Source organism: Caretta caretta, chromosome 12 (genome assembly GCF_965140235.1).
Source record: "Caretta caretta isolate rCarCar2 chromosome 12, rCarCar1.hap1, whole genome shotgun sequence".
In the NCBI taxonomy this organism is placed as follows: domain Eukaryota; kingdom Metazoa; phylum Chordata; order Testudines; family Cheloniidae; genus Caretta; species Caretta caretta.
Genome location: NC_134217.1, coordinates 35164354 through 35188616, shown reverse-complemented (window position 1 = coordinate 35188616; position 24263 = coordinate 35164354). Strand labels below are relative to the sequence as shown.

At 39.1% G+C, this 24263-nt stretch overlaps 1 protein-coding gene across 2 annotated transcripts in view; it reads left to right on the top strand.

Moving 5' to 3' along the window:
• Positions 1 to 24263, top strand: part of MLYCD (malonyl-CoA decarboxylase) — a 46818-nt gene that overhangs the window by 7849 nt on the left and 14706 nt on the right. For both annotated transcript variants that reach the window (XM_048870746.2, XM_048870744.2), the window contains exons 2-4: positions 10491 to 10603; positions 12813 to 12969; positions 13702 to 13851. In XM_048870746.2, coding sequence (XP_048726703.2) covers positions 10491 to 10603; positions 12813 to 12969; positions 13702 to 13851 — 420 coding nt within the window. The remainder of the gene's footprint in view (positions 1 to 10490; positions 10604 to 12812; positions 12970 to 13701; positions 13852 to 24263) is intronic.

The window sequence follows — 24263 nt, the reverse complement described above, 5'->3', positions numbered from 1 at the left end:
TGTTATCTATGGAATGGTTTCATCGGGAGTAGTTGAGGTTTGGGGGTTTTATTTGAAATATGTAGAGTATAAGAGCTGTGTGGGGAGGCTTGCAAAATACCATATTGTGCTTGAGTTAAACTAGTACTCTTGGTCCCTAAGGTGTGTGTTTTTTTTTTTGTTTTGTTTTGTTTTTTTCTTGCAGTGTCTACACTGCAAAGAAAAACCCACAGCATCTGGGGTTCACAGCCTGGGACAGTTGATTCGGGCTCCCATGATTCGGGCTGCGGGGCTAAAAATAGCAGTGTAGACTTTAGGATCTCAGGCTGGAACAAGGGCTGTGAAACCCAGTGAGCAGGGAGGGTCTGGGAGCCCAAGCGCCAGCCTGAGCATATTCACTGCTATTTTTAGTTCTGCTGAGCCCTGCAGGTGCTCTGAGACTTGGTACGGTGGGTTTGACTTTGCAGTGTAGACATAACTTTTATGAGATTAAACTCTTATTTTTCTTTTTGTGTGCACGCGCACGTGTCTTTTGTTTCATTTTTTACTGAGGAACTTTGGAGGGCTCTGATTATATTCAGAGCTTCCAATATGTGAAGTGTCCTTTTGTTCACCTTCCCTCCCATGTCACTCTATCCCTTTTCTATTGAAGATGAGACAGATGTAGTGGGGCAGTACACACCCCTGCTCCTCAGCCTCCTCAGTAAAACCTGGTATTCATAAATACCAGTGAATAGTAAAGTCCTTTGTTTGTATTTAAACTACATTTAAATTAATGAAATGGCTAAACATCAGAAAACATTACGTAAGGTTCTGTTGTTGCAGTGCTTATCTTTTAAAGGCAGGCTGAAGAGTATAAACAAAAACACCACAAACTATGATGCACTTACAACTTAACAGATCCTTTATCATTGATTTCCCCCCCCCCCCTTATTCCTCTGCAACAAAAATAGAAAAAAACGTTTTTCTTTTCATGACAAAGTAACTTGTTCAGTTATGAAAGTCTGGGTGCCAAATTTAATTTTCTGTATGTTTTCTTATTCCATTTATGCAACTTGCTTGAATAGCTGGATTCTCTTGCAGTTTGGGACCCTATGAGAGTTAATTCTATTTCCCCTTTATGGCCTCTCTCTCATTTTTTCACTTAGATACACACACACACTATGCCTATCTGCCTAATGACTGATAAAGGAACAGAATTGCCTATTAATTTTTTGTCACTTATTACATTACTTGCTGGTTGTATGGAAATGATATTTATTTGAAGTCTCATCTGTGGCAGATATTTAATAGAACCCTTAATAGCCTCTGCTCTAGAATCCCACACTCTGCAGACAATAGCATTCGTGGTTCTCTGGAAGTCTGTGTCCCTGCTTCCCACCAAATGGCAGGAATTCAGTAGTTCAGCTGTAGTGACTAGTGGGAGAGTGTGCTTCTCTAAGGAATGTGCTTAAGAACATAAATATGTGCTTTGAGATAAACTTCTTGTACATAATTTCTGTTGTGTTGTGCATTTGTTTCTCAGTCATATTAGGTGTTTATTAACATAATGCTTATGAACATAATTTTGTACAGTCCTGCTAATTAGGGCATAGATCAGATGGAAATGCAGCTGAAAGAAAACTACCTGCTGTCATACATTGCTGGAAAATGACACCTGATATTAAATCTGAGAGAATTTCATCTAGGAAGGAAGGCCAACAAAGTCTGGCTGGCTTCGAATTTTTGACTCCTAGATGAAGATTCACATTTGACTTCTTTCTTCTCTATGTGGCGAAGGATATGTGACCTTTTTAGATCTACAGTAGGGCTTAGGTAGTATTGTAAAATATGTGCCTCAAAAAATCCCAAACAACTTTCCATTTCGGCACATGTATGCCACTAAAGCCCTAATACTTTGGGGTGTGTGATGGGGGTTGAGACTCACCACCGCGGCACCTTCTGTTGGTACCTCCGGGAATTAGCTCAGTCCATGTGGAGCGCCCTTTGCCAATGGTGTCCCGTCAGTCTCTCACCCTCTGTTGGCATCTGGACCCGCGTTGTTCCCTTCTCACAGAGTCCTCTTCAGAACACTGCCCAACAGCAGTGCCCCCTAGTCCATGCTCACCCCCTTCTGGGGGGGGGGGGGCATTTAATAGCAGTCTTTCCGCTTCAGTCCAGCCACAGTGGCCAACCACCCCCACTAAAGTCTAACCCCTTCTGTCAGGGGTCGTGTGCAGTCCGCTATGGCCACTTCTAATAGCTGGGTGTAATACAATGGGGAAGGGGGGGGAGGGAGGCCCAGGGACCCTCTGGCAGCAGCCTCCCTGCCCTCCTTCGCTCCCCTTGTCCGCCTCTCCATCCTGGGTCACTTCCCCTTTGGCCCCTTTGCACCTTGTGGGCCCTTGTATCAGGGCCTGCAGCTTGGCAGGTACCAGGCTAAAGTTCCGAATTGCCTTCTATGATGAGATAACTGGTTCTGTGGATGAAGGGAAAGCAGTGGACGTGTTATTCCTTGACTTTAGCAAAGCTTTTGACACGGTCTCCCACAGTATTCTTGTCAGCAAGTTAAAAAAGTATGGGCTGGATGGATGCACTACAAGGTGGGTAGAAAGTTGGCTAGATTGTTGGGCTCAACGGGTAGTGATCAATGGCTCCATGTCTAGTTGGCAGCCGGTATCTAGCGGAGTGCCCCAAGGGTTGGTCTTGGGGCCGGTTTTGTTCAATATCTTCATTAATGATCTGGAGGATGGTGTGGATTGCACCCTCAGCAAGTTTGCGGATGACAGTAAACTGGGAGGAGTGGTAGATACGCTGGAGGGTAGGGATAAGATACAGAGGGACCTAGACAAATTGGAGGATTGGGCCAAAAGAAATCTGATGAGGTTCAACAAGGACAAGTGCAGAGTCCTACACTTAGGATGGAAGAATCCCATGCACCGCTATAGACTAGGGACCGAATGGCTAGGCAGCAGTTCTGCAGAGAAGGACCTAGGGGTGACACTGGACGAGAAGCTGGATATGAGTCAACAGTGTGCCGTTGTTGCCAAGAAGGCCAATGGCATTTTGGGATGTATAAGTAGGGGCATTGCCAGCAGATCGAGGGACGTGATCGTTCCCCTCTATTCGACATTGGTGAGGCCTCATCTGGAGTACTGTGTCCAGTTTTGGGCCCCACACTACAAGAAGGATGTGGAAAAATTGGAAAGAGTCCAGCAGAGGGCAACAAAAATGATTAGGGGACTGGAACACATGAGTTATGAGGAGAGGCTGAGGGAACTGGGATTGTTTAGTCTACGGAAGAGAAGAATGAGGGGGGATTTGATAGCTGCTTTCAACTACCTGAAAGGGGGTTCCAAAGAGGATGGCTCTAGACTGTTCTCAATGGTAGCAGATGACAGAACAAGGAGTAATGGTCTCAAGTTGCAGTGGGGGAGATTTAGGTTGGATATTAGGAAAAACTTTTTCATTAGGAGGGTGGTGAAACACTGGAATGCGTTACCTAGGGAGGTGGTGGAATCCCCTTCCTTAGAAGTTTTTAAGGTCAGGCTTGACAAAGCCCTGGCTGGGATGATTTAGTTGGGGATTGGCCCTGCTCTGGGCAGAGGGTTGGACTAGATGACCTCCAGAGGACCCTTCCAACTCTGATATTCTATGATTCCCTTCTGCTCCCCTGAGCCTGCCTAGCGCTGCACTGTCCCAGGTGCTGGTCTCCTCACTCAGGAGGCAGACCTTCCCCTTGAAGATCTAGGAGAGACTGCCTGCTTCTCACCTGGGCAGCCTTTATATAGGGCCTAGCCTGGCCCTGATTGGCTGCCTCTTGCTCAGCCCTGATGGCTCTCTAACAGGCCTTCCGTGATTGGCTGCCGCCTTGTGCAGCTGCTCTGGCCTGCTGTACCCCAATCTGCCATGGGAGTGGGGCAGCTGCCCCATTACAGGGTGAAAGACTGCTTTGTTCTAGGGTCCTTGAACAGTCTCTACTGTGTCTGCTTTATCACTGGATCATGGCAGCCTGAGAAGTTTATGCATTGTCTAACATAGTAAAGGCTAAACTTGTGGGTGGGAAGAAAATGAGAGGAAGATTTTTGAATATGCAGATTTTTTTTATGTGAAGGAAAATGTGGCTAACTTGATTGAGTCTGCAAATGAGGTCTGGGAAAAAAGCGAAGATTTGGGAATTTACCTTGCAAACTCCATTACTGTGATCATTATCAACAACTTTGCTTTAGGAGTTTTTCTAGGAAGAACTAATTTAATTATAACTTTAGGTGGATTAGTGTAGATGGGTTGCAAGAAGAGTCTGGAATTGCAAAAGCAGAGTTTTACGAGCATGGTGTTTTAAGGGATAAAACATGGTTTTTGTGATAAAAGCTATCTTCATTTTGGATTGTTTATAGCAATTACCTTGGCCAACAGCGTTTTCCTTTGATGTATGCCTTTTAAAAACATTTCTACTTTTATCTTTGTTAGGACATTATAGGAAATGTTCACACACTTTCAGAAACTGTTTCAAGAAATGCTGGGGGGAGGAATAGCTCAGTGGTTTGAGCATTGGCCTGCTAAACCCAGGGTTGTGAGTTCAATCCTTGAGGGGGCCATTTAGGGATCTGGGGCAAAAATTGGGGATTGGTCCTGCTTAGGGGGTTGGACTAGTTGACCTCCTGAGGTCCCTTCCAACCCTAACCTTCTATGATTCTATGAAATAGTTGTTTATAAAAATCTTCTAGAGAACTAGGGTGCAACGGAGAATTATTTTTATCTGAGTGTTGTACGTAAGTTAAATAGACCAGTTAATTATCCTAAAAGTCTGTGGCTCAACTGTTCTTAATTGTAAAAAATGCCCTGTTTATGATAGTCTCTGTTCAGGCAGCTAGTAGTTTGATGCTTTTTAAATATGAGTACAGTGTAATATAAACTACTGTAAAAAAAAAAAATTAGCCACAGAACATCACTGCAGGAGATCCATACTTTGGTTAAGGTTAAGAATTACCATTTCAGTCTGGAAAGTAATTCTGCATCTGCAGCAATCTTCTGTAACATAGATAGATGAAAGCAAATGAAGAAGATAAAATTCATTGCTTTTTGAAATTATTCAACAGTGCACTTGTGTGTATTGTTTACTGTGTGCGTATTCTGTGTGTATTAACCCCTTTGCTGAATTTTATATTCATATGCTGCTGCTTCACTCTTTCGTTCTCAAAAAAAATTTCACATTTACATGGGATTTAGGCAGATGACTTCTATTAACCTCTGCATGTGGTCACATCCCATTTAAAGGTTTAAATCTTCTATCCTGAGGTCTGGAGATCTAGTAATGGGATATGATGCATATTGTGGAAAAGTTTGCTATGGGGATTTTGAGCTACAGCAGCCTTAAAATTGTATTTCTTTTGGTTTAGTCTACAGAAAAGTGAAAAGAAAAGGAGTACTTGTGGCACCTTAGAGACTAACCAATTTATTTGAGCATGAGCTTTCGTGAGCTACAGCTCACTTCATCGGATGCATACCGTGGAAACTGCAGCAGACTTTATATACACAACTCTGTGTGTATATAAAGTCTGCTGCAGTTTCCACGGTATGCATCCGATGAAGTGAGCTGTAGCTCACGAAAGCTCATGCTCAAATAAATTGGTTAGTCTCTAAGGTGCCACAAGTACTCCTTTTCTTTTTGCGAATACAGACTAACACGGCTGTTACTCTGAAACCTGTCATTAGAGAAAAGTGATAAACTTTCAGGTTACGTTTTTAAGTTAACTATATTTTGTTTGCTGGTAAAAACTATTGCTGAAAACCAGGTTTAAGACTAAACGCAATGAAGGATCTATTGTATTTAGCTCAGTGTTCTCTTAGAACTGTTTTTTTGGAAGGGCTAAGTTATAGAAGTGAAATATGAAGTCCATAACTTACACTAAGTGAATTTTTTAGCAGGAAAAAGATCTCAGAAAAAAAGTGCTCACATTTCTTTGAAAAGTCTTTATTCTCCTTGTTGATGTTGAGCAGATTCTCTTTTAAGGTCACATACATTTTACCAGTCATAATAAATGCTGTTACATTATATAATGAATGATTGAAGTTACAAGGCTAGAATTAATAAAATGGTGCTCTTAGCATGCTATAAATTTGTCAATAGCTTTACATTATTTGCTAGCTCACTATTAACTAACAAAACTAAAGATAACTAGCTATGTTCATTTGTATATGGGGATACATTTCGTTTGATTCATTTCATTTTTTAGTTATTTTACTGGTATTGACCCTAATGTTGCAAACAGTGTAATTGCTTAGACCCACATTGAAATCAGCGGAGAAAGATAACAGGCCAAAATGTTTCCTCTGCAAAATCTAAAAAAAATAGCATTCATGGCTCCCAAAGGTAGAGTTTTTAAAATGTGACCCTCATTAGATTTTTCCCCCGCCTCATCTTCAACAGTTGCTGTCCATCTCCTTTTCTCTGGCTGTTCCTCCAGTTTTTTTGTTTCCTTTTTCTTCCTTCCCCTTAACCTGTTGTTCCCAATTTTATTTTACTCTTGAGCATTTCAGCTTTTTCTCTGAAGCAAGATGTTCAGTCATGTCAGGCATGTCTTGTATTAAAGTGCTTTATTAAATGGAAGATAAGGAATTAAAATCTGATGCTCCAGAAAAAACTTTTCTTCTGCATGAGTATCTGGTATAACGATAAGAATTGAAAGTAGAACACTTTACAAATTGTTATTGTACTATTAGCTAGATAGTTGTGCTTCCTGTGATTGGTCACAATTGAATCCACCTAAAACTAAAAAGAAAAGGAGGACTTGTGGCACCTTAAAGACTAACAAATTTATTTGAGCATAAGCTTTTGTGAGCTACAGCTCAAAGCAAAAGGGAAAAATATGAGGCATATTCAAGCAAACAAAACCCCAAGGACCCATCTTCTATGTTCATAGGAGGGACAAAGGTCATGCTCAAATATTATTAAAACCAGAGTTTTAAACATTGTGCTAAAGTAATGTCTTTATGTTCTGAATTGCACATGCTCTGATTTACAGCAACGCAGAGTGTTGCTGCTTATTTTTCCTGGTGGTTCCAGTACAGCCACTTTGGGGTCTACCAGAGTAAAGACAAGTAAATATTTATTGAATCCACATGTCTAATGCTGTAGTTCTGTACCCTGTAAAACATTTAATAGTGTGGAGTAAGGTTTTTGAGCCATGTCTGTTCCTACTATTGGTAACTTTTCTATTGCTGCCCAAATGCATATATATCTAAATTGCAAACAATAAAAACAAAGATACCAGGGAAGAAAAGCATTACATGAGTTAGTGACTTGGATCTTTCAAATTGGATCATCTGAGGTGAAAGAGAATGATCAGGGGCAGTTGAACAGTTGAATTGCATGTGAACTACAAATACAGTTTTGAAATTCTTCAAGTAGACCCCTGTGTGTTCCCAATAATGGGAGATGTGCTGGTGGTGTAGCAGGCTTTATGGAAACCTCTAAAATCTCCACCTGTTGGAGGACCCATGCACCCTCCCTTAGGGCCCCAAATGTTCTGCAGGCAAGGATATAAAAAGAGAGCCCCAAGAGCCTCGGTTTCATCAGACTGTGTGGTATTGCGCAGGCCAGGAACACTGGCTGAGTGTCAGATCTAGCTCTCTGGAAACAGTTTCCAAGTGCCTGCCTTTAGATAAATTAATTATTAGGTCATAGTTGGTAGATAGTAGTAGAAAATTTGGGGGCTATTAGGCGCAGACATGCTGGCAGTTGTTCTCAGATCTGTGATGGGAGATACTAAAGCTAAGAGACAGGAGTTCAAGAGATGTACTTTATGTTCAGTTTGTAATCCCCTCCCTGAACTGATCTATAAAATTGCTAGCCTCTCTTTCATATCACTTTCCAAGATCTGTTTTGCCCTGGTGCCCATATGAAACTTGCCAACAATTTATTGCTAGACTCGGAGGCCATCTTGCAGGTGACTGATGGGTAGTTAGGGAAAGCTAATATTATGGAATAAATTATGTAATAAAAATAAATTAATATTTATATAAAATGAGATTTGTCTCCTCAACCCACACCCTTCATAAGATGATTCCCATTTTAAAATGCAAGTAATTTGGGTCAGGAACCATGCCAATTACTGTGTTTAGAAAATGTTTTGCACAGTAAAGTCCCGATTAAAATCTCTTGACACAACCATAATATGCATATTTAATAACTAAATAATTAGACATTGGTAACATACACTGGGTGAGTATAAATATATAATCAAAATATAAAAAATGAGATGCAAATATCCTACACATGCCAGCTTTATTAACTGGTATTTCTAAAATTATTTTTTGAGTTTTAAGTAGTTTTGGGATCTTTTTGAAGGAGACTGTGGGGCAAATTCATCCATGGTGTAAGTCCCTTGAAGTAACTGGAGCTATACCAGAAATGAATTTGCTTCCATAATTGTGGCAATGAAACTTTGCATGGAATAGTCAATGCACATAATTATATCTGCCCCTCAACAGTGTGCTCGTATGTGGTGCAATATATAGCTGTCTTAAATTTATCCTTCTTGAGATACAGGTCACTTGAATCCTGATTGTTCATTGGAAGTCTTTTCTGACCTTACGCAGCCAGGGAATGAGTACCTTTGTTGTTCGAATAAATCAAACCTACCCATTTATTTTTTTCTTAATGAGATTTATTCTTTATGCGGCAGAATCTTCTCTTTTGATAATTTATTTTTATCATGTTCAGCTTCTAACAGGGGGAATACAGAGGGACGGTAATACATAGCACATTACAACTAAAGATCTTGTAACTTGGCATGCCAAGTTATTTGTGTTCTTTAATGCGTGTCATCGTGACATGAAGCTGGTGAGCATCTCTTGTATTTAAGTGATTTCTGATGATTAAATATCTGTTTGCTAGTGATCTAGAAAATGGTGCGTGATGGTTCATTTTATATTCATTTTAAAAAAAAGTGTTACTTTAGGCACGATAGAGCAGCACTAGAGAATGAATGAAAAATTGGGGGGATTCTATGGAAACCTGGTTACTGACCACAATACAGAATACTCTGAAGGTCAGACAGAGTATGGCAATAAATTGGAACAAACTCAAGTGTTGCAACATCAGAGAGAGTTTTACTTTGTTTCCCTAGAGGTCAGTGTGCTGATATACTACAACATTTCAAGGATTGCTATCCCAACTAGTTTATCTGTGAACACCATTTCCCTACCATTTCTTCTGTACAGTATGCAGAACTCAGTGTAAAATTTACATTTCTTTGAGGGGCATCTGTCTAAAGCAGAAGCATGCATATGTGAGTTGTGCTAACTGCCAGTGTAGAGAAGTGGGTTGCCAAGGTTTACAAGCAGACTCAGCTAAGCTTTTTTCACCTGACCTAGTAATCTTGGTTCTGGAGGTAACAATACAGAAAAGGTCCTTCCTGCGTTGTCAGTGCTATAGGTAGCACTGGAATAGATAATACTTACCCACTTTATTCTTTGTGCATCCAGCAGTGAAGAGGTGGTTAAAACAGTTCCAAAAACAGTAGTGAACAAAGAGTAATATAGAAGTGACATTACGCAAAGTAAAACTATTTCCCCATGTTTATTCCCCCTCCCCTCCTAGCCCCCCCGGTTCCTCTCACGTTCTTGTCAACTGCTGGAAATGGCCTAACTTGATTATCGCTACAAAAAGTCCCCCCCCCCCATTTCCCCCCCGCTCTCCTGTTGGTAATAGCTCACCTTACCTGATCACTCTTGTTACAGTGTGTATGGTAACACCCATTGTTTTATGTTCTTTGTGTATATAAAATCTCCCCACTGTATTTTCCACTGCATGCATCCGATGAAGTGAGCTATAGCTCACGAAAGCTTACGCTCAAATAAATTTGTTAGTCTCTAAGGTGCCACAAGTACTCCTTTTTTTTTTTTTTAGAAGTGACTTAAAAATTCTTCAGTGATTTTAGAATATCACTTGCTTCTTAGAATATCTTACCACTTGTCCACCAGGTTTAAAAAGAGTATGTATGAATGCTGACCGTAATACTGATGTAATGATGTTAACTTCCTAATATGTGAGCTGCTTAGTATTCAGCAGAGATCGAGACAGAATATTACATGAGACATTCAATCTGAAAGCCTTCTCCTTGATTTGTTTTTGGCATCCAAATTGATGCATCTGAGCAAACACATGATTTGAGATTCAGTTCTTGTCAGTGTTAGAGACCACTCAGATGCTGTTCTGGTGTGTCCTTTTCAACTTAACTGTTTTGAGTTCTAATCTGCAGTGCACTGTGGAGAATGTCTGCATCGTATCTTGTAAACATTTTCATCATTTTAGACCTAGATGAAAAGGATTTCTATTTATTCAAGCTTCAGATGATTTGCAATCAGCTTTCTCAAATGGACCCAAGAACTTGCTTAAAATTTTCAGTGTGGTAATGGTAAAAAATAAACAAAAAATCATTAATGAAATAGATGGCCTTGTCCCAGATTGTTATCTTGCACCCAGTTTATTCAAAGTAATGAGTCAGTTTTTCTCTTCCTGTTTCCAGGAAATGAATGGCACGCTAAAGAGCATGCTTTCAGAATGGTTTTCTACCGGATTCCTAAACCTGGAACGAGTCACCTGGCAGTCACCTTGTGAAGTGCTTCAAAAGATTAGTGAGTAAGTGCCAAGAATTTCCAATGTTTGTCGAAGTAGTTTGAACAACGCGTTGGCTCTTCTGCAGACACTTGTGCAGGTCCCAACTCAAGAAATTGCATTCCTATGCTCTACTGCAAAGTACGATTAAAGAATTGCAACCTTACACATACTGTTTAGCACATACGTTGATTTTAACAGAATTATGTAGATCATAAACAATATCCTTGGGGCGTGAGATGATTCATTCTTATGGTCTTATTCAACATAAATTAGAGCTGTAGGCTCTGGGAGAGTATGCTTAGAGCCAAGAAGAATCTTTCTTGTGATGGCCATAAAAGACACACAAGTCTATTCTGCTGCTGGTGAACTCTACATAGTAAGAAGTCAGTATAGTGTACCAAGACGATACATCTAATCAAATATTATTGTAATTCTTCAGCAGTCATGTACAGTATGCAGAACTCAGTGTAAAATTTACAGTTAAAGCTTTGTTATCCAGCATGTTCAGGGAATGGGTAAGTCAAAAATTCCAGATAACTCACAGGGAGGAAGTTTGGATGCAGAAGGAAGCTGGAGGTTGAGAGGCAGGAGTGGGTGGAGGTGGGAGGAAGCTCGGGGCAGAGGGTTGTGGTTTGAGCTGCCGGATCCGGGCAGTGCTCCCCTCAGGCAGCTCCTCGCAAGCGGTGACCTGTCCAGAGGGGCGCAGCCAGGCAGCTCTGCACGCAGCCTTCGCCTGCAGGCACTGCCCCTGCAGCTCCCATTGGCGCGGTCCCTGGCCACTGGGAGCTGCGGAGCCAGTGCTCGGGGTGAAGTGGGGGCAGCGCACGGAGCCCCCTGCCTGTACCTCTGCCTAGGAGCATTGACTGTGGCCAATGGGAGCTGCGGGGGCGGTGCCTGTGGGCAGAGGCAGCACGCGAAGCTGACTGGCTGCGCCTCTCCGGACACGTTGCTGCTTGTGGGGAGCTGCCCAAGGTGAGTGCCGCTCGGATCCGGCAGCCCGCACTACAATCCCCTGCCCCGGATCCGGCACCCCAAAACTCCTCCCAGATCCCAACCCCCTGCCCCGAGCCCCCTCCCCCATCCAAACTCCTTCCCAGACCCCGTACCCCCTCCTGAAATGCTGGTTTATAGAGCTTTCTGGTTTGTAAAGTGCCGGATAACACAGCTTTTCTTGTAAATTGAGGTCAAGTTTATACAAGTGCCTTGACAATCAACAATATTTATTTGTATCTTCCTGTCTTGTATTCAGAATTGCATTGATTCCATTGGAAATGTATGAATCAAAGTTCTATTGTGCTGAAATTTTTTTGCCATACTTTGAACTCTAAGAAAAGCTTTAAAGAAAACAACATCTCTAAAGAAAGAGTTGTGAGGGCAGGCAACTTCATCTGTTCTTTGTAACACAAAGAAAGTAAAATGGTGATACAAGCTAGGTCTGCAAAACAAAAATAAGTAATAGAAATCCAAGTCTTCCAAACTAGAGACTGGAGCATAAGAATTTTAAGACTAAAGTTTGTTCAATGAGTATTTAAAAAGATGACTGAGGGAATTTGTGTTCTACAGAAACTTCTTAATAAAAGTTATTTAGTTTAATTAAGACTATATGTGATTAATCTGTGGATATTGATAAATTAAAGGATTTGAATAGAGTACTAAAACTGGTTGAGGAGAGACTTCACATTCTGTGTGCATGCAACAAAAGTATTAGCAATAGGATGGGATGAGGAGGTTGGATTTTTAAATTGTATTTGAAAATAGCATTCCATCAGGATAGACGGTAATACTGTGAGGAACCATTTTGCGCTTAATGTGTAGTGCTTTTCATCCAAAGCTTTCAAAGTTCTTTACAAGGGCGATCAAATATTTTCTCTGTTGTACTGTTGGGGAAACTGATGCCTGAGGGGATGTGATATACCCAAGGTCATTCAGTGAATCAGTGGCATAGTGATCTAATCTGATCTCCTATGTAAAATACAAACTGCAAGCTGGAATTTATGTTCCAGAGAAGGCTGTAGACAGACAGAGAGTGTGTGTAAGTGAGATATATTTTACAAAATCTATTATGTTACAGTTTGAGGGTGAATTTCATTTATAGCCTGATCCTGCCCTATTGATGTCAATAAGAGCTTTGCTATTGACATTAATGGGAGCAGCATTGGGTTGATACAGTGGGTTGAGTGAAGTCTGTCTCTTCAGATGAAAATCTTAATTTTTTTAACCTCCTATTCAGTTCTGAAGCAGTGCATCCTGTCAGAAACTGGATTGATATGAAGCGTCGAGTTGGGTCATATAGAAGGTGCTACTTTTTTGCCCACTGTGCAATCCCCAGAGAACCATTGATAGTCTTGCATGTAGCACTAACCAATGAAATCTCCAGCAGCATCCAGGTACAGTCAGCATATTCTATACCTACTCCAATATTTAAATTGCTAAATAGGCTTTTTTAAAAAAGGTTGGTTCAGAATGGATCAGAAGTCTGTGTTAAACTCTCATTTTAAAAATCCAAGTTAAGTTCTTGGTGCTACTAATGGCACTTCTTATTTTTTCAAGAATAACTCAGTGAGTTAATGATTTAGGTGATGTATGTGAATTGTAATACAGTCTTTAGAATAAGTGGCAGGAATCTTTTGTTCATTGAAGAAAAAGGTCTATTTTGGTGGTTGTGTTAATGATACCTGCTAGTAATGGGTGGTTGGTCTCTTTCCCTCCACTCCCCCACCCCCAGTGGTAATGGTTAGAGAGCTAGCTTTCAAAGTACAGTGAAAGCTGTGTTGTCTGGCACTTCACCAACCGGCAAGCTCTATAAACTGGCTATAAATGTCTGGTCTTCATTGAAAGTCCGGTTGGCGCAGGCTCTCTACCTGGCTCCGTCCGGGTGGCTCCCTGAAAGTGGCAACATGTCCCTGCTGCTCTAGGCAGAGGAACGGCCACGGGGGATTTGGAGTGCGGGATGTAGTGATTGGAATATCTTTTATACTGTGCTAGAGTTTGACTTTGTCTCAATAGATTGAATACAGTAAGAGAATGGAAAAAACTGTCAACGTTATTAATAAATTAAAAAGTAGTAAAATGAAATAAGTCTTGTGGTGATGGTGACTCTTACTAATTTTTTTTCACAGGCCATAGTGAAAGAGGTTCCCCCTCTAGAAACAGAAGATATGAACAAAATTACTACAGCCATTTTCTATTCAATCAGTTTGACGCAGCAGGGACTTCAGGGTGTAGAACTGGGGACTCACCTCATCAAACGAGTTGTTAAAGAATTACAGGTAGGTGTGGTAAATTACACTTCGGGGTATTGTTCTGCCAGAGTCCTTTTTTTCGGTAGTCACTGTGCCTCATTGCTCAAGATGTAGAGCTGCCATGGATTCCCATTAAGCCTTTGACCTTCCGAGGGCTGAAAAATCTTTTTCCCATCTGTATTTAGTAAATTGGCACTAAACCTTAATATTGGCTCTTTGATTTTCTATTTTTTAAAAAATATGTGTGTCTCTTCAACTTGTTTGGTAGCTTTCTTTAGCAAAATACCTCTTAGCTGACCTAGTTAGAAGGGATTTTTCTTATCTGAATGCAGATTTTTTTTCTCAGTGCATTATAGTATGTTTTGTCATTGATATTATATATATATAGAGAGAGACACACACACCCCTCTTCTTTGTTTTTGGAAACTAATAAGTTAGATGTTTGAGGTTCAGATTTTAAAAATAATGAGGTTAGAAGGGCTTAGGAGCTGATATAGAAGGTGTAAAATAAGACCTCTTGTGGTCCAAGTCCAGGGTACAACTCCTTTTCCTCCTCTTCCTCCTCCTTTTCCTAAAAATGTCTTTTATTTACTGATTGTTTTAAACTGTTGAAGTTGACCTCTTAGTACAGGTAATTTAACTTCTACATTGGTGCAGAATGTAGTATTTTGGTATAGTACAGAGAACTGTGGAATGGAATATTGCAGATAAGTCTAGGTCCATATTAAAGTAATTGCAACTATTTATTTATCATTGGCAATTTCTTTGCATTGTTACTAACATTTCACTGCAAGGTGAACAACTGACTGATCAACATGTCTCCTATTCTAATTAGAGCTGATCAAAAAATGGAGTGAGCGAGTGAGTGTGTGTGTGTGCGCGCGCAGAAATCTTTCCTTTTTAAAATTTCCCAACCACCTCTAATTATAATAAGAGAATAGCACTCTATTGTGCACCCAAATAGTTGATGTGGAGTATGGATTGTATAAGAATTTAGAAATAGTATGTGAAAACACTACTGCATTTGGGCTATCAGTTGCGTTGTAATTGTAAATAAAATGTCTGTGTGTGTCTGCTATTTTACCTATTGTAACAAACACATCCACCATTCTAGACTCTTGGAGAAGAGTTTATTTTTCTTGTAGCTGTTAGGAATAACTGTTGGAGGATCTGTTCTTCCAATTAAGCTGAATTAACATTTTCAGTTTAGTGAGATAGGGTATTGGAGCATATACACACAGATACATAAGTCCTGACATAAATTGGGGCTATCAGAAATGCATATATTCTGACTCTCCTGTTTTAATCAGAAACATATACATCATGAAGTAGTTGAACTTCAATGTGTCAGTTAGTTTTGTAAAGAATTTAAAGAAAAGAATAATGCATTAATCCTTAGTATTGCACTAAACAATTGCTTTGAACTGTAAGCAAGGTAGATAAAATATAGTGAAAGCATTAATAGTATAAGAAATGTTTAGTATGAAACAATACTCTTACTGAGAGAGGCATTAGAAAATCCTGACTTCTCATTTTATTAAGTTAATATTTAAGCAATCTTGACATGTGCTCAGGCACTTATGTTCCCAGGGATTGCCCAGAATCTGTTGTTGTGAGTTCTGGAAAAATTTGGTTTTCTGTTACAGGATTAACTTCTGTATGAACTTGGTGTTAGGTCAGACACTTAGGTTGTCAACTTCTTAAAAAGTAACGTTTTAGTCAACAAAATAAAATATTAAAAATGCAGTCACGTTTGCTTTTTCCAAGATGGTACTGAAAAGTCAGTGCAAATCTATCAATTTAAATGTAGGGCCCCATCTTACTCGCACTTGTTGAAAACAGAAGTAGGCTGTTTAATGCCTGAGAGAGGCAAATAGGCCTCTTTTTCACTGTAACGATCTTTTTGTAGATGTAGAGACTAAAGAACTTAATCACAAGAGTATCTGGAAAAGATGGGGAGTGAAATTTACATACAGTGTTATAACCGAGTCATGCAAAGTGGTGTTCTCGCTTGATTTTAATGACAGCTGAAGATTCTCAGCAACTTTGAGAATTAGACCCTACAAAGTTAGAAATCCTTTAATGTCCTAAATTGGGATTCATAGTGTTGTTACATAGTGAAATTCAAAATCCAAGCATTCTGGGCATTAAACATTTTAATTTTGGCTTTAGACAGGCATTTAGGAAGTTGTCTCATTAAAAGTTTAGCTTGCTCATGTTAAGTGCCAAACTAAATTACTGTGTTTTGCTCTACTTGCTGGGTGTCATTCCCATAGATAGTTAGGCAGTAATATTATTCTCATGCCTTGATTTTAAAAAATAATCCTTGGGGAGAATAAACAAAGAGAGTATAATGACAATATGAGAAAATATGTACTATTATTTGTTTGTTTACACTCCACTATATTTGATTAATTCCAAATCACTTAATTTCAAGCCTCTGTAACTTTTAATTTCCTAAGGAAATGACCATGTTCTGAATGTTGCCATCTTGAAAATGTTTAAATGTAAAAATTAGTGAGAACCTGATAGCTGAGCATTTGGCAGAATACTGGAGCTATATTTTAACTGTGTATTGGAATTTGGAAAATTTTAGGAACAAATTGATCATCTGTACATAGGGTTTCCGAACAATGTGTTTATTTTGGAATACAGTCTCTGTGCTTTTATATGTCAGTGTACTGATGATTTTGATTATGTAATCATAATTTGTAAAAGCTCTTGTGATGGATGGCTATGAGCGGTTTTCTGTTACTCTTGGCGTGTTCTGTGACTAGTTTTTAGGTCAGATGTAATAGGGAAATATATTTGATGGAAAAACAAAATTTCTCAAAAAAACCCCCAAATCTTCATGTTTGAACTATGCAAGAGAAATAATTCTGGAGAAATTTTTCTGGAATTTTACAGTGCACTTAGGGCAGCTCTGTAGCTAGTTAAGTTACAAATGAATTCTTGCCAATGTGTTGGAAATAGAAATACTTTTGGTGGATTTGCATTATGGAATAAGTACAATGACATATTTCTTGAAGCAAGGTCTTTATAGATTCTGATATCCACCACTGTGGAAATACTAGTACAGTGAAAAAGGCCACTATTTATTTTTTATAATGTAGGGGGTTGTGTGAATTGTATTTTTTTTTCCACCTTCTTGGTTTTCAGACAACTGAAACATTTTCGCTTAATCATAAAAAATAATAACAGAATAAATACCCAAACAGGGAATCAAACTGAGAACAGATGTGGCTGATTTCAGCCCAAAAATGAAGAGATGGGGGGAGAATATTAGCAACTGAAAATCAACCTGTAGAATGGAAAAAACTTGACATTAATTTTAGACTTCACAACACCCATCTAAGATTATGCATTGTATTCATACGTGTTGAAGAATGTTGCATAAATATTTATCAAATATTTGTCAATACATAAATATTTATCAATTTATTCCTTTTCTTTGTAAAGTGCTTTGAGATCTACTGATGAAACGCGCTGTATGAGAGAGAAATGATATTTGCATATTCAGTAGTTTTTAGATTTAAATGGCACGTGGGGTCACCATCAGTTTTACCATATTTCAGTCTGCTCTAATGTCATAAAAGAATAACCTTTCAGCAGACTACAAACTGAGTTGAAAGCTTGTTCAAAATGTTAAGACCTGAATGATTTATGAAACATATTTTCTCTTTTTCTGGGGGAATTTTTGTGAAATTCAAAGTTCTTAATTGCCTCAGACTGAAAAACTTGGATTTCATTTCATCTTATATTTCCCAGAAAGTTTTATTATTAGAAAGATGAAACGGGCTTAAGTATGTCAGAAGAGCAGTTAAAAAGTTTCCCAGCAACCTATTCTTTGTTGTCTTTTATTCAGGAACTTGTACATGGGTTGGGTAATCACAAACTTCAGTAGAATCAAGAAGAAAATGATTGAAGTTTCTTCAGAAAGAAGTAATACAGGTATAGCATCACTATATCGAATGTAAAACATCTCAGTCTGTTGCAGCTCCACTGGCTACTACACAATTCAGATTTAATGTAATGAATAGCAAAAGGCCAAAATGGTGCTGATTTGCTTAAAAAGAAAGGTTTATGACCAAAGAACAAGTCAAGGTGTCAGCTTGCCAAACGATTTGGATGAAGAGGCAGCAAATGCTATTCATTCAAATGAAACAAATGTCTTAGTCATGGATATTCCAGAGGGGATGGACGAAATTTTTCTGGAATTTTACAGTACACTTAGGACAGCTCTGTAGCTAGTTAAGTTACAAAGAGACCCATATTTCTTTTGAGTAACATTTACAGTATTGGTAAACTCCCCTTCTCTGGAATAAATTGGTGAAACATAAATTTATTAGAATTTATTAAAATAGTCACACTCTGTGGAGAACAGAAGCATGAAAATATATTTAATAATTATTCAGTATACCTCACTTGTCATTGTTGCAGGACTATGTCATTCTAGATCAGATGTTTAAGCCATATTTGTTTAAACAAAAATATTCTCCCCTCTGCAAATGTTGTTTAATGTGAAACTATTTCACCTGTTTATAGAACGCGTGTTCTTCTAAAAGTCTGGTCAGGCAGTGCTTAAAATTTTTGGTGATGCTGGAAACTACATTATTTAAACAAATAAAGTGTTGTAGGAAAACCACTGAGAATTTGACAGATTCATGTGAGTAATTCAAATCTTATGTAGTGTCCCAATACTGCTTCCCATCACATCTGTGCACATGTGATTGCCTGGTCATTGCAGTCCACCAGGTCACTGGAAGAGCATGTGTGCTCAACAGCTGGCATCACAGGAGATGCTTCATATTTTGAGGCTCTCTGCCGCAGTTACAGGTATTGGGGCCAGTGATGTAGCCTGACTTGATCATCGCATCTCTAGACTGGGCAACGCCAGTGCGGAGTCATTGAAGTCAATACCATGTAGTCCAGAGCTGACCTGCATTGGATGGTAGGTGCTTGACTATTGGGAGCCGGCTTCCTGAGAATGTTGATTCATCTGCTAACCTTGGCTTTAGTTTTCTCAATGTGATCTCTAAAGGAGAGTGTGCGGTTGAGAGTAACACCAAGATATATAGGATTTATGGAATGACTAAGTTTTGTCCCAAGCCAGCTGCCATTGAGTTCACATTTGGCTACTTGTTTTTTGAGATGGAATGCACTGTCTTGCATCTTTGCTGGGTTTACAGACGGTTGGCTGCATAGTACTTGTCTAGGGTGTTCACCAGAGTACTGTCTAATATGCCAAACTCCTTGGGCTTTGTGGTGATGTACAGATTATCTGTGTAGATAAAGTATCTTGTGCCAGGGTAGCTTGACTGGTCATTTGTGTAGATGTGGAATAATGTAGGTGCTAAAACACTATTTAGCAATCCACACTACCAAGGGTCAGTGTGCTGAAAATTTACTATCCTAGATATTCCTATTATATCATGACAGATTCTTCTATCATTGCACGTAACATGATTAACATTAGTTGATTTTGAGTTTGTTGGAAGTGTTACCTTCTCTGATAGAGGTTGGAATGATGGCCTCCTTTGCCTATCATTAAAATGCCACATGCTGCTATGCTATGCAGCATTACTTGAGAAAGCATGATTCTGATGGAGATTTACACAAGAAGTTTGGAATTAATGTACTGAAAAATTAATTGTTTACATTCCTAATTTTGTCTCACTGTAATATATATACAGTTAGTCTTTCAACGTACTTTACCAGGAAGAGTATTAAATTACATAAATGAGATGCCTGGTACGCCTACATAATTGTGCTGTTTGTAAGAAAAGTGACCTAATTTTGGCAGAGTTGCCATGTAACGGAACAGCGTGTAGCTGCAAAGAGATGATATGCTATTATAATTTGTATGTTGTCCTCTTTCAGCTTTTTTGCATTAAATAAAGTAAAAACGAATGATGCAGCAGGTTCATTGATTTCTTGAAATTTCAGATTCACGGACAACCACCCTTGTTTCCCCATTCTTCTGGTGCCTTGCCTCATTGTACCTTATTCTAGCCACGTAGGCAATCAATAACAATATATGATGTGTTGTGTTAACCTCGTTTCCCACACAATGGGGATATTCTTACTATGTGTGAAGCTCTAGAAGGAGTGTGTTTTGTTTCTCTGCCGTAGCCACTTCTTTTCTATTGTAGTGAAATATTCTCCTTGTCTACAAAAAGGCATCGCACTTTCTCCACCTCAGAACAGTATTTTGGTTTGTCTCCATGGTTTTGAATGAAAACCATTTCACAAATAACTGGTATCAAAGGGAACCAATGTCTGAAAGCTGAAGTCAGACAAATTAAAATGAGACATTAGGCACGCTCTTTTAACAGTGGGGGTGATTAACCGTTGGAAGAAACAATTAAGGAAATTGGTTAGATTCTCCATTTCTTGAAGTCTTTCAAGACTGGATACCTTTCTGGAAGGTATGTTTGGAGAAAACATAAGTTATTGGGCTCAATACAGGGGTAAGTGGTTGAAATGTCATGACCTGTGATATGTAGGATGATCTAATAGTACCTTCTGGCCTTAAACTCTATGAATCTATGAAAAGCCACTTTTTATCCCACGTCTGACTCCTTTCTGTCTGTCTGTCTGTCTTTTTGTAAGAACAACTCTTCCTTGTTTGGGTTCTAGCTATTCTATTTTTCTGCAGTGCCAAGATGCTAGTTGACTTGCAGACTTTAATTGGATCATGAAACTTTGCTTCGCACTTTTCTATCTCCTCACATAACACCTCTACAGCCAAACTTTAAGAAGGAATGTTTAAACACTTAAAGAACTACCATTCTTAATGATTTCTTTTCAAGTTTTAAATAGTCCCAGATGATGTTGATCTTACAATACCGGAAACTGTCACAAGAATCCTGTAAAATTCTGTAGGCAAGCAAGATTAATAGATTCCAGCACCAGAGGGGACCATTGTGATCATGTAGTCTGACCTCCTCAATACAACACAGGCCACAGAGCTTCTCCAAAATTATTGCTAGAGCGTGTCTTTTAGAAAAACAACCAGTCATTAAAAATGCCAGTGATGGAGAATCCACCACGACACTTAGCAAATTGTGCCAGTGGTTAATTACCTTTACTGTTAAAAATGTATGCCTTATTTCCTGTCTGAATATGACTTGCTCAACTTCCAGCCATTGTACTGGGTTATGTTTTCTCTGCTAAACTGAAGAGCCCATTATTAAATATATGTTCCCCATGTATAGATATTTATAGACTGTAATCAAGAGACCCCTAAACCTTCTCTTTTTTTTAAGCTAAATAGATAGATTCAAGAAGCTCAATCACTATAAGGCATATTTGTAATCCTTTAGTGATTTTCATGACTCTTCTTTGAGCCCTCTCCAATTTGTCAACATCATTCTTGTATTGTAGATACCAGAACTGGACACAGTATTCCAGCAGCAGTCTCACCAATGCCAAGTGCAGAGGTATAATAATCTCTTTCCTCCTATTCAAGAATCCCCTGTTCATGCCTCCAAGGACCTGATTAGACTCTTGGCCACAGTGTCTCACCACGAGCTCATGTTCAGCCAATTATCCACCACAATGCCCAAATATTTTTCAGTCACTGGTTCTCAGGATAGAGTTCCTCATCCTGTAAGTATGGCCTATGTTCTTTGTTCCTAGACAGCTGTATTTACATTTAGCCATATTGAAATGCATATTGTTTGCTTGTGCCCAGCTTACCAAGCGATCCAAATCTCTCGGTATCAGTGACGTGTCCTATTCATTATTTACCATTCCCCCAATTTTTGGGTCATCTGCAGACTTTATCAGGGATGACTTTATGTCCTCTTCCAGGTCACTGATAAAAATATTAAATAGCATAGGTCCAAGAACTAATTCCTGTAGGAACCCACTAGAAATACTGTGAGTATCATTTGTTGCTGTGTTCTCCGGGAGTTGCATAGTGTTTAAAACTACACAGTAATAGTTTCCACCCATCCAAGTATTTCTGGGACTGTCTCACATTTTCAGGGTGAAGAAGCAGTCCTGCAAACCTCATTTTCAGGATGTCAACTGTTTGTTTGTTTGTTTTTTAAATAACAAAAGGATCTATGCAACATACTGCTGACACTAAAATAGAACATAATGTTTCATCACAATGTTTCAGTGCAATGTCGTGTTCACATTTGTCCCGTTGGCCTTCTTAGTTATGCATAACTGTTCCACTGTTACCTTGCACCTCTCCCTTTTTTTGTGTATTGCATCTGTCTGGGGCAGAGAGTTTAGTTTTTCTTTATTCAACGCCTAGCACAACTGGATCCTCTGCCTTGATTGGAGCTCTAGGTAATACAGAACTACAGTTAGGCCAGACGCTTATAAATGGAAGCCTTTTGACTCATTAAAGTAAAGAATATATAGGTCCTTATCCAATAATGTTGGAAAAACAAAAATGATCAATCCACTTGTCCGTTCTCTTTTCTGTGGTGCCAAAAGTGCATTCATACCAGTCATGGTTTCCTTCTTCTCTCAGCTGCAGAAACAAAATATACTAGCTTCCTAAAGGAAATTAAAGCTGCAGGTGAAGGAATAATAAATATTTAAAATGTCATAGTAATGACATTTCTAGGTGCATATTGTCTTTGCTGGGATCAATACACGCTTTAAATCAATAAACTAGCAACTTAATGATCACAGTTTACTAGCGATTATATTTTATGAATGTTTCTCTCATATAGCACACTATATCCTGAAAAGATTTAATTTTCAATATGAAATATGGTAATTTGCCACAGGGATGGGGAGAAGGGAGAGAAAGGGGCTTACTCAGCAGGATACCAGTAGCGTTTATATTAAAAAATAATTTTTTTTGAATCATAGCAATCAAAATAAGGTGGTATCATAAATCCGGTTTTTGTTCTGAAACTCGGTCTGAGTGAATGGCACCCCACTAATCAGTCTGTGATTTCTAACCAACTTCAAACAGGCTAATTCCAACCAGTTCTTGTAAATTAAGATCACTTGTTTTTAAACAGATGTATTGCGTCTCCAGTCTTACAAAATCAGAGGCTCAGCCTGTTACATTGGCTATATTCAATGAAAATAATGGAGGGGACTCAGGACAAGAAAAAGCTTTTGATTACTGAATTTTCAGCAACATTTCTTGTTTAAGATCAAAGCATAGCTTCGTTTACTTTAGTGGATAAAGATATGCTGACAACATAAACACCCAGGTGCACAAAGGATCAGTATGTCTACTGAAAGGATAAGAAAAAATATAACATTTCAGAAAATCTTTCTGTAAGCATATAGACATAACTAATAGGTGGAGAAGGGCGCATCGCTGGAATTTGTGGAACTTGACAGCATTTAAAATGAAGGGCTACGCTCTCATTTTATTTTACTTTTTGTATGATGAGTTCTGTGGCTCCTCTTCTCCACTCGCATCATTTCTCCCCTTTCTGTTATGTGATTTGGGTAGGTTGGTGGCAAGAAGGAGATGGGGCATAGAAGGTTATTAGAGCCAGTGTTGTTTGTCTCTGAGAAGAGGTATCTCTCAGGTTCTCTGCTGTCCTTCCTTTGTCTTGTAATGTCTCTTACTCTTTCTCTCCTCTCTTCCTTCTCCCTCTTTCTGGCTGTTTCCTCTTCCTTCTGCCTCTTGCCACTTGTTCCTTCGTTCCATTGCTCAGTTTTTTCTCATACCTTTCTACCTGTTGTCCTTGTTAAACTCCACCTTGCCATACTTCCCACACGTGCTCCCTAGCAGCGCTCTTCTCCATTATTAGTGATTGTGGTGCCTATAAACTACAAGAATTTATGGCCCCATGCTGCCTGGGAGGATGCAATTTGTGTCCAATTGGATTGGGATTATATGATCGGGCACAATCCTGCCTAATTAAATGTACATGGGCCAGGATTGAGAGCTGTGTCAAAATTTAGTACGTTGAGACTGTGTGAGCCGCTCTCATTGCTGTAATAATTTAGCATAACATTAACAGTGCTTCTGCATTCTTAGGGGAGAAATTGACATGTTTTAGTATTTATTATTTGTTTTAGGTACTCCAGTGTGATATCTAACCTTTATGAATCTGTAGTTTTGTTGGGAAGTGGTTGGGGTTTATATATGAAGGGGGAAACAGACTTCTCCTGTAGGTGTGGAAAATTGATGGCTTGCCTGCAAGGTTTTGAAATGCTGGCTTGATGCTGGCATAATTTAATGTCAGGATAAGTCTTATGTTATATCTTTGGAAGTGATTTTTGTGTAAATTGTGATAATTAGCCGCTTGGCTCTCAGTTAAAGCAGGTATGGAAATTACCCTTTTCAGTGCTGATTACAGGCGGTTGTGTTGACACCAAATAAGTAGCAAAGTATACTTAGTTTAACATGAGAGACTTAGTTTTTTAATGAGAGAATGTTATTTCTTGAAACTCTGAAATATCAAATATAGCACTGTTTACAATCTTTGTACAGCCACCTGGAA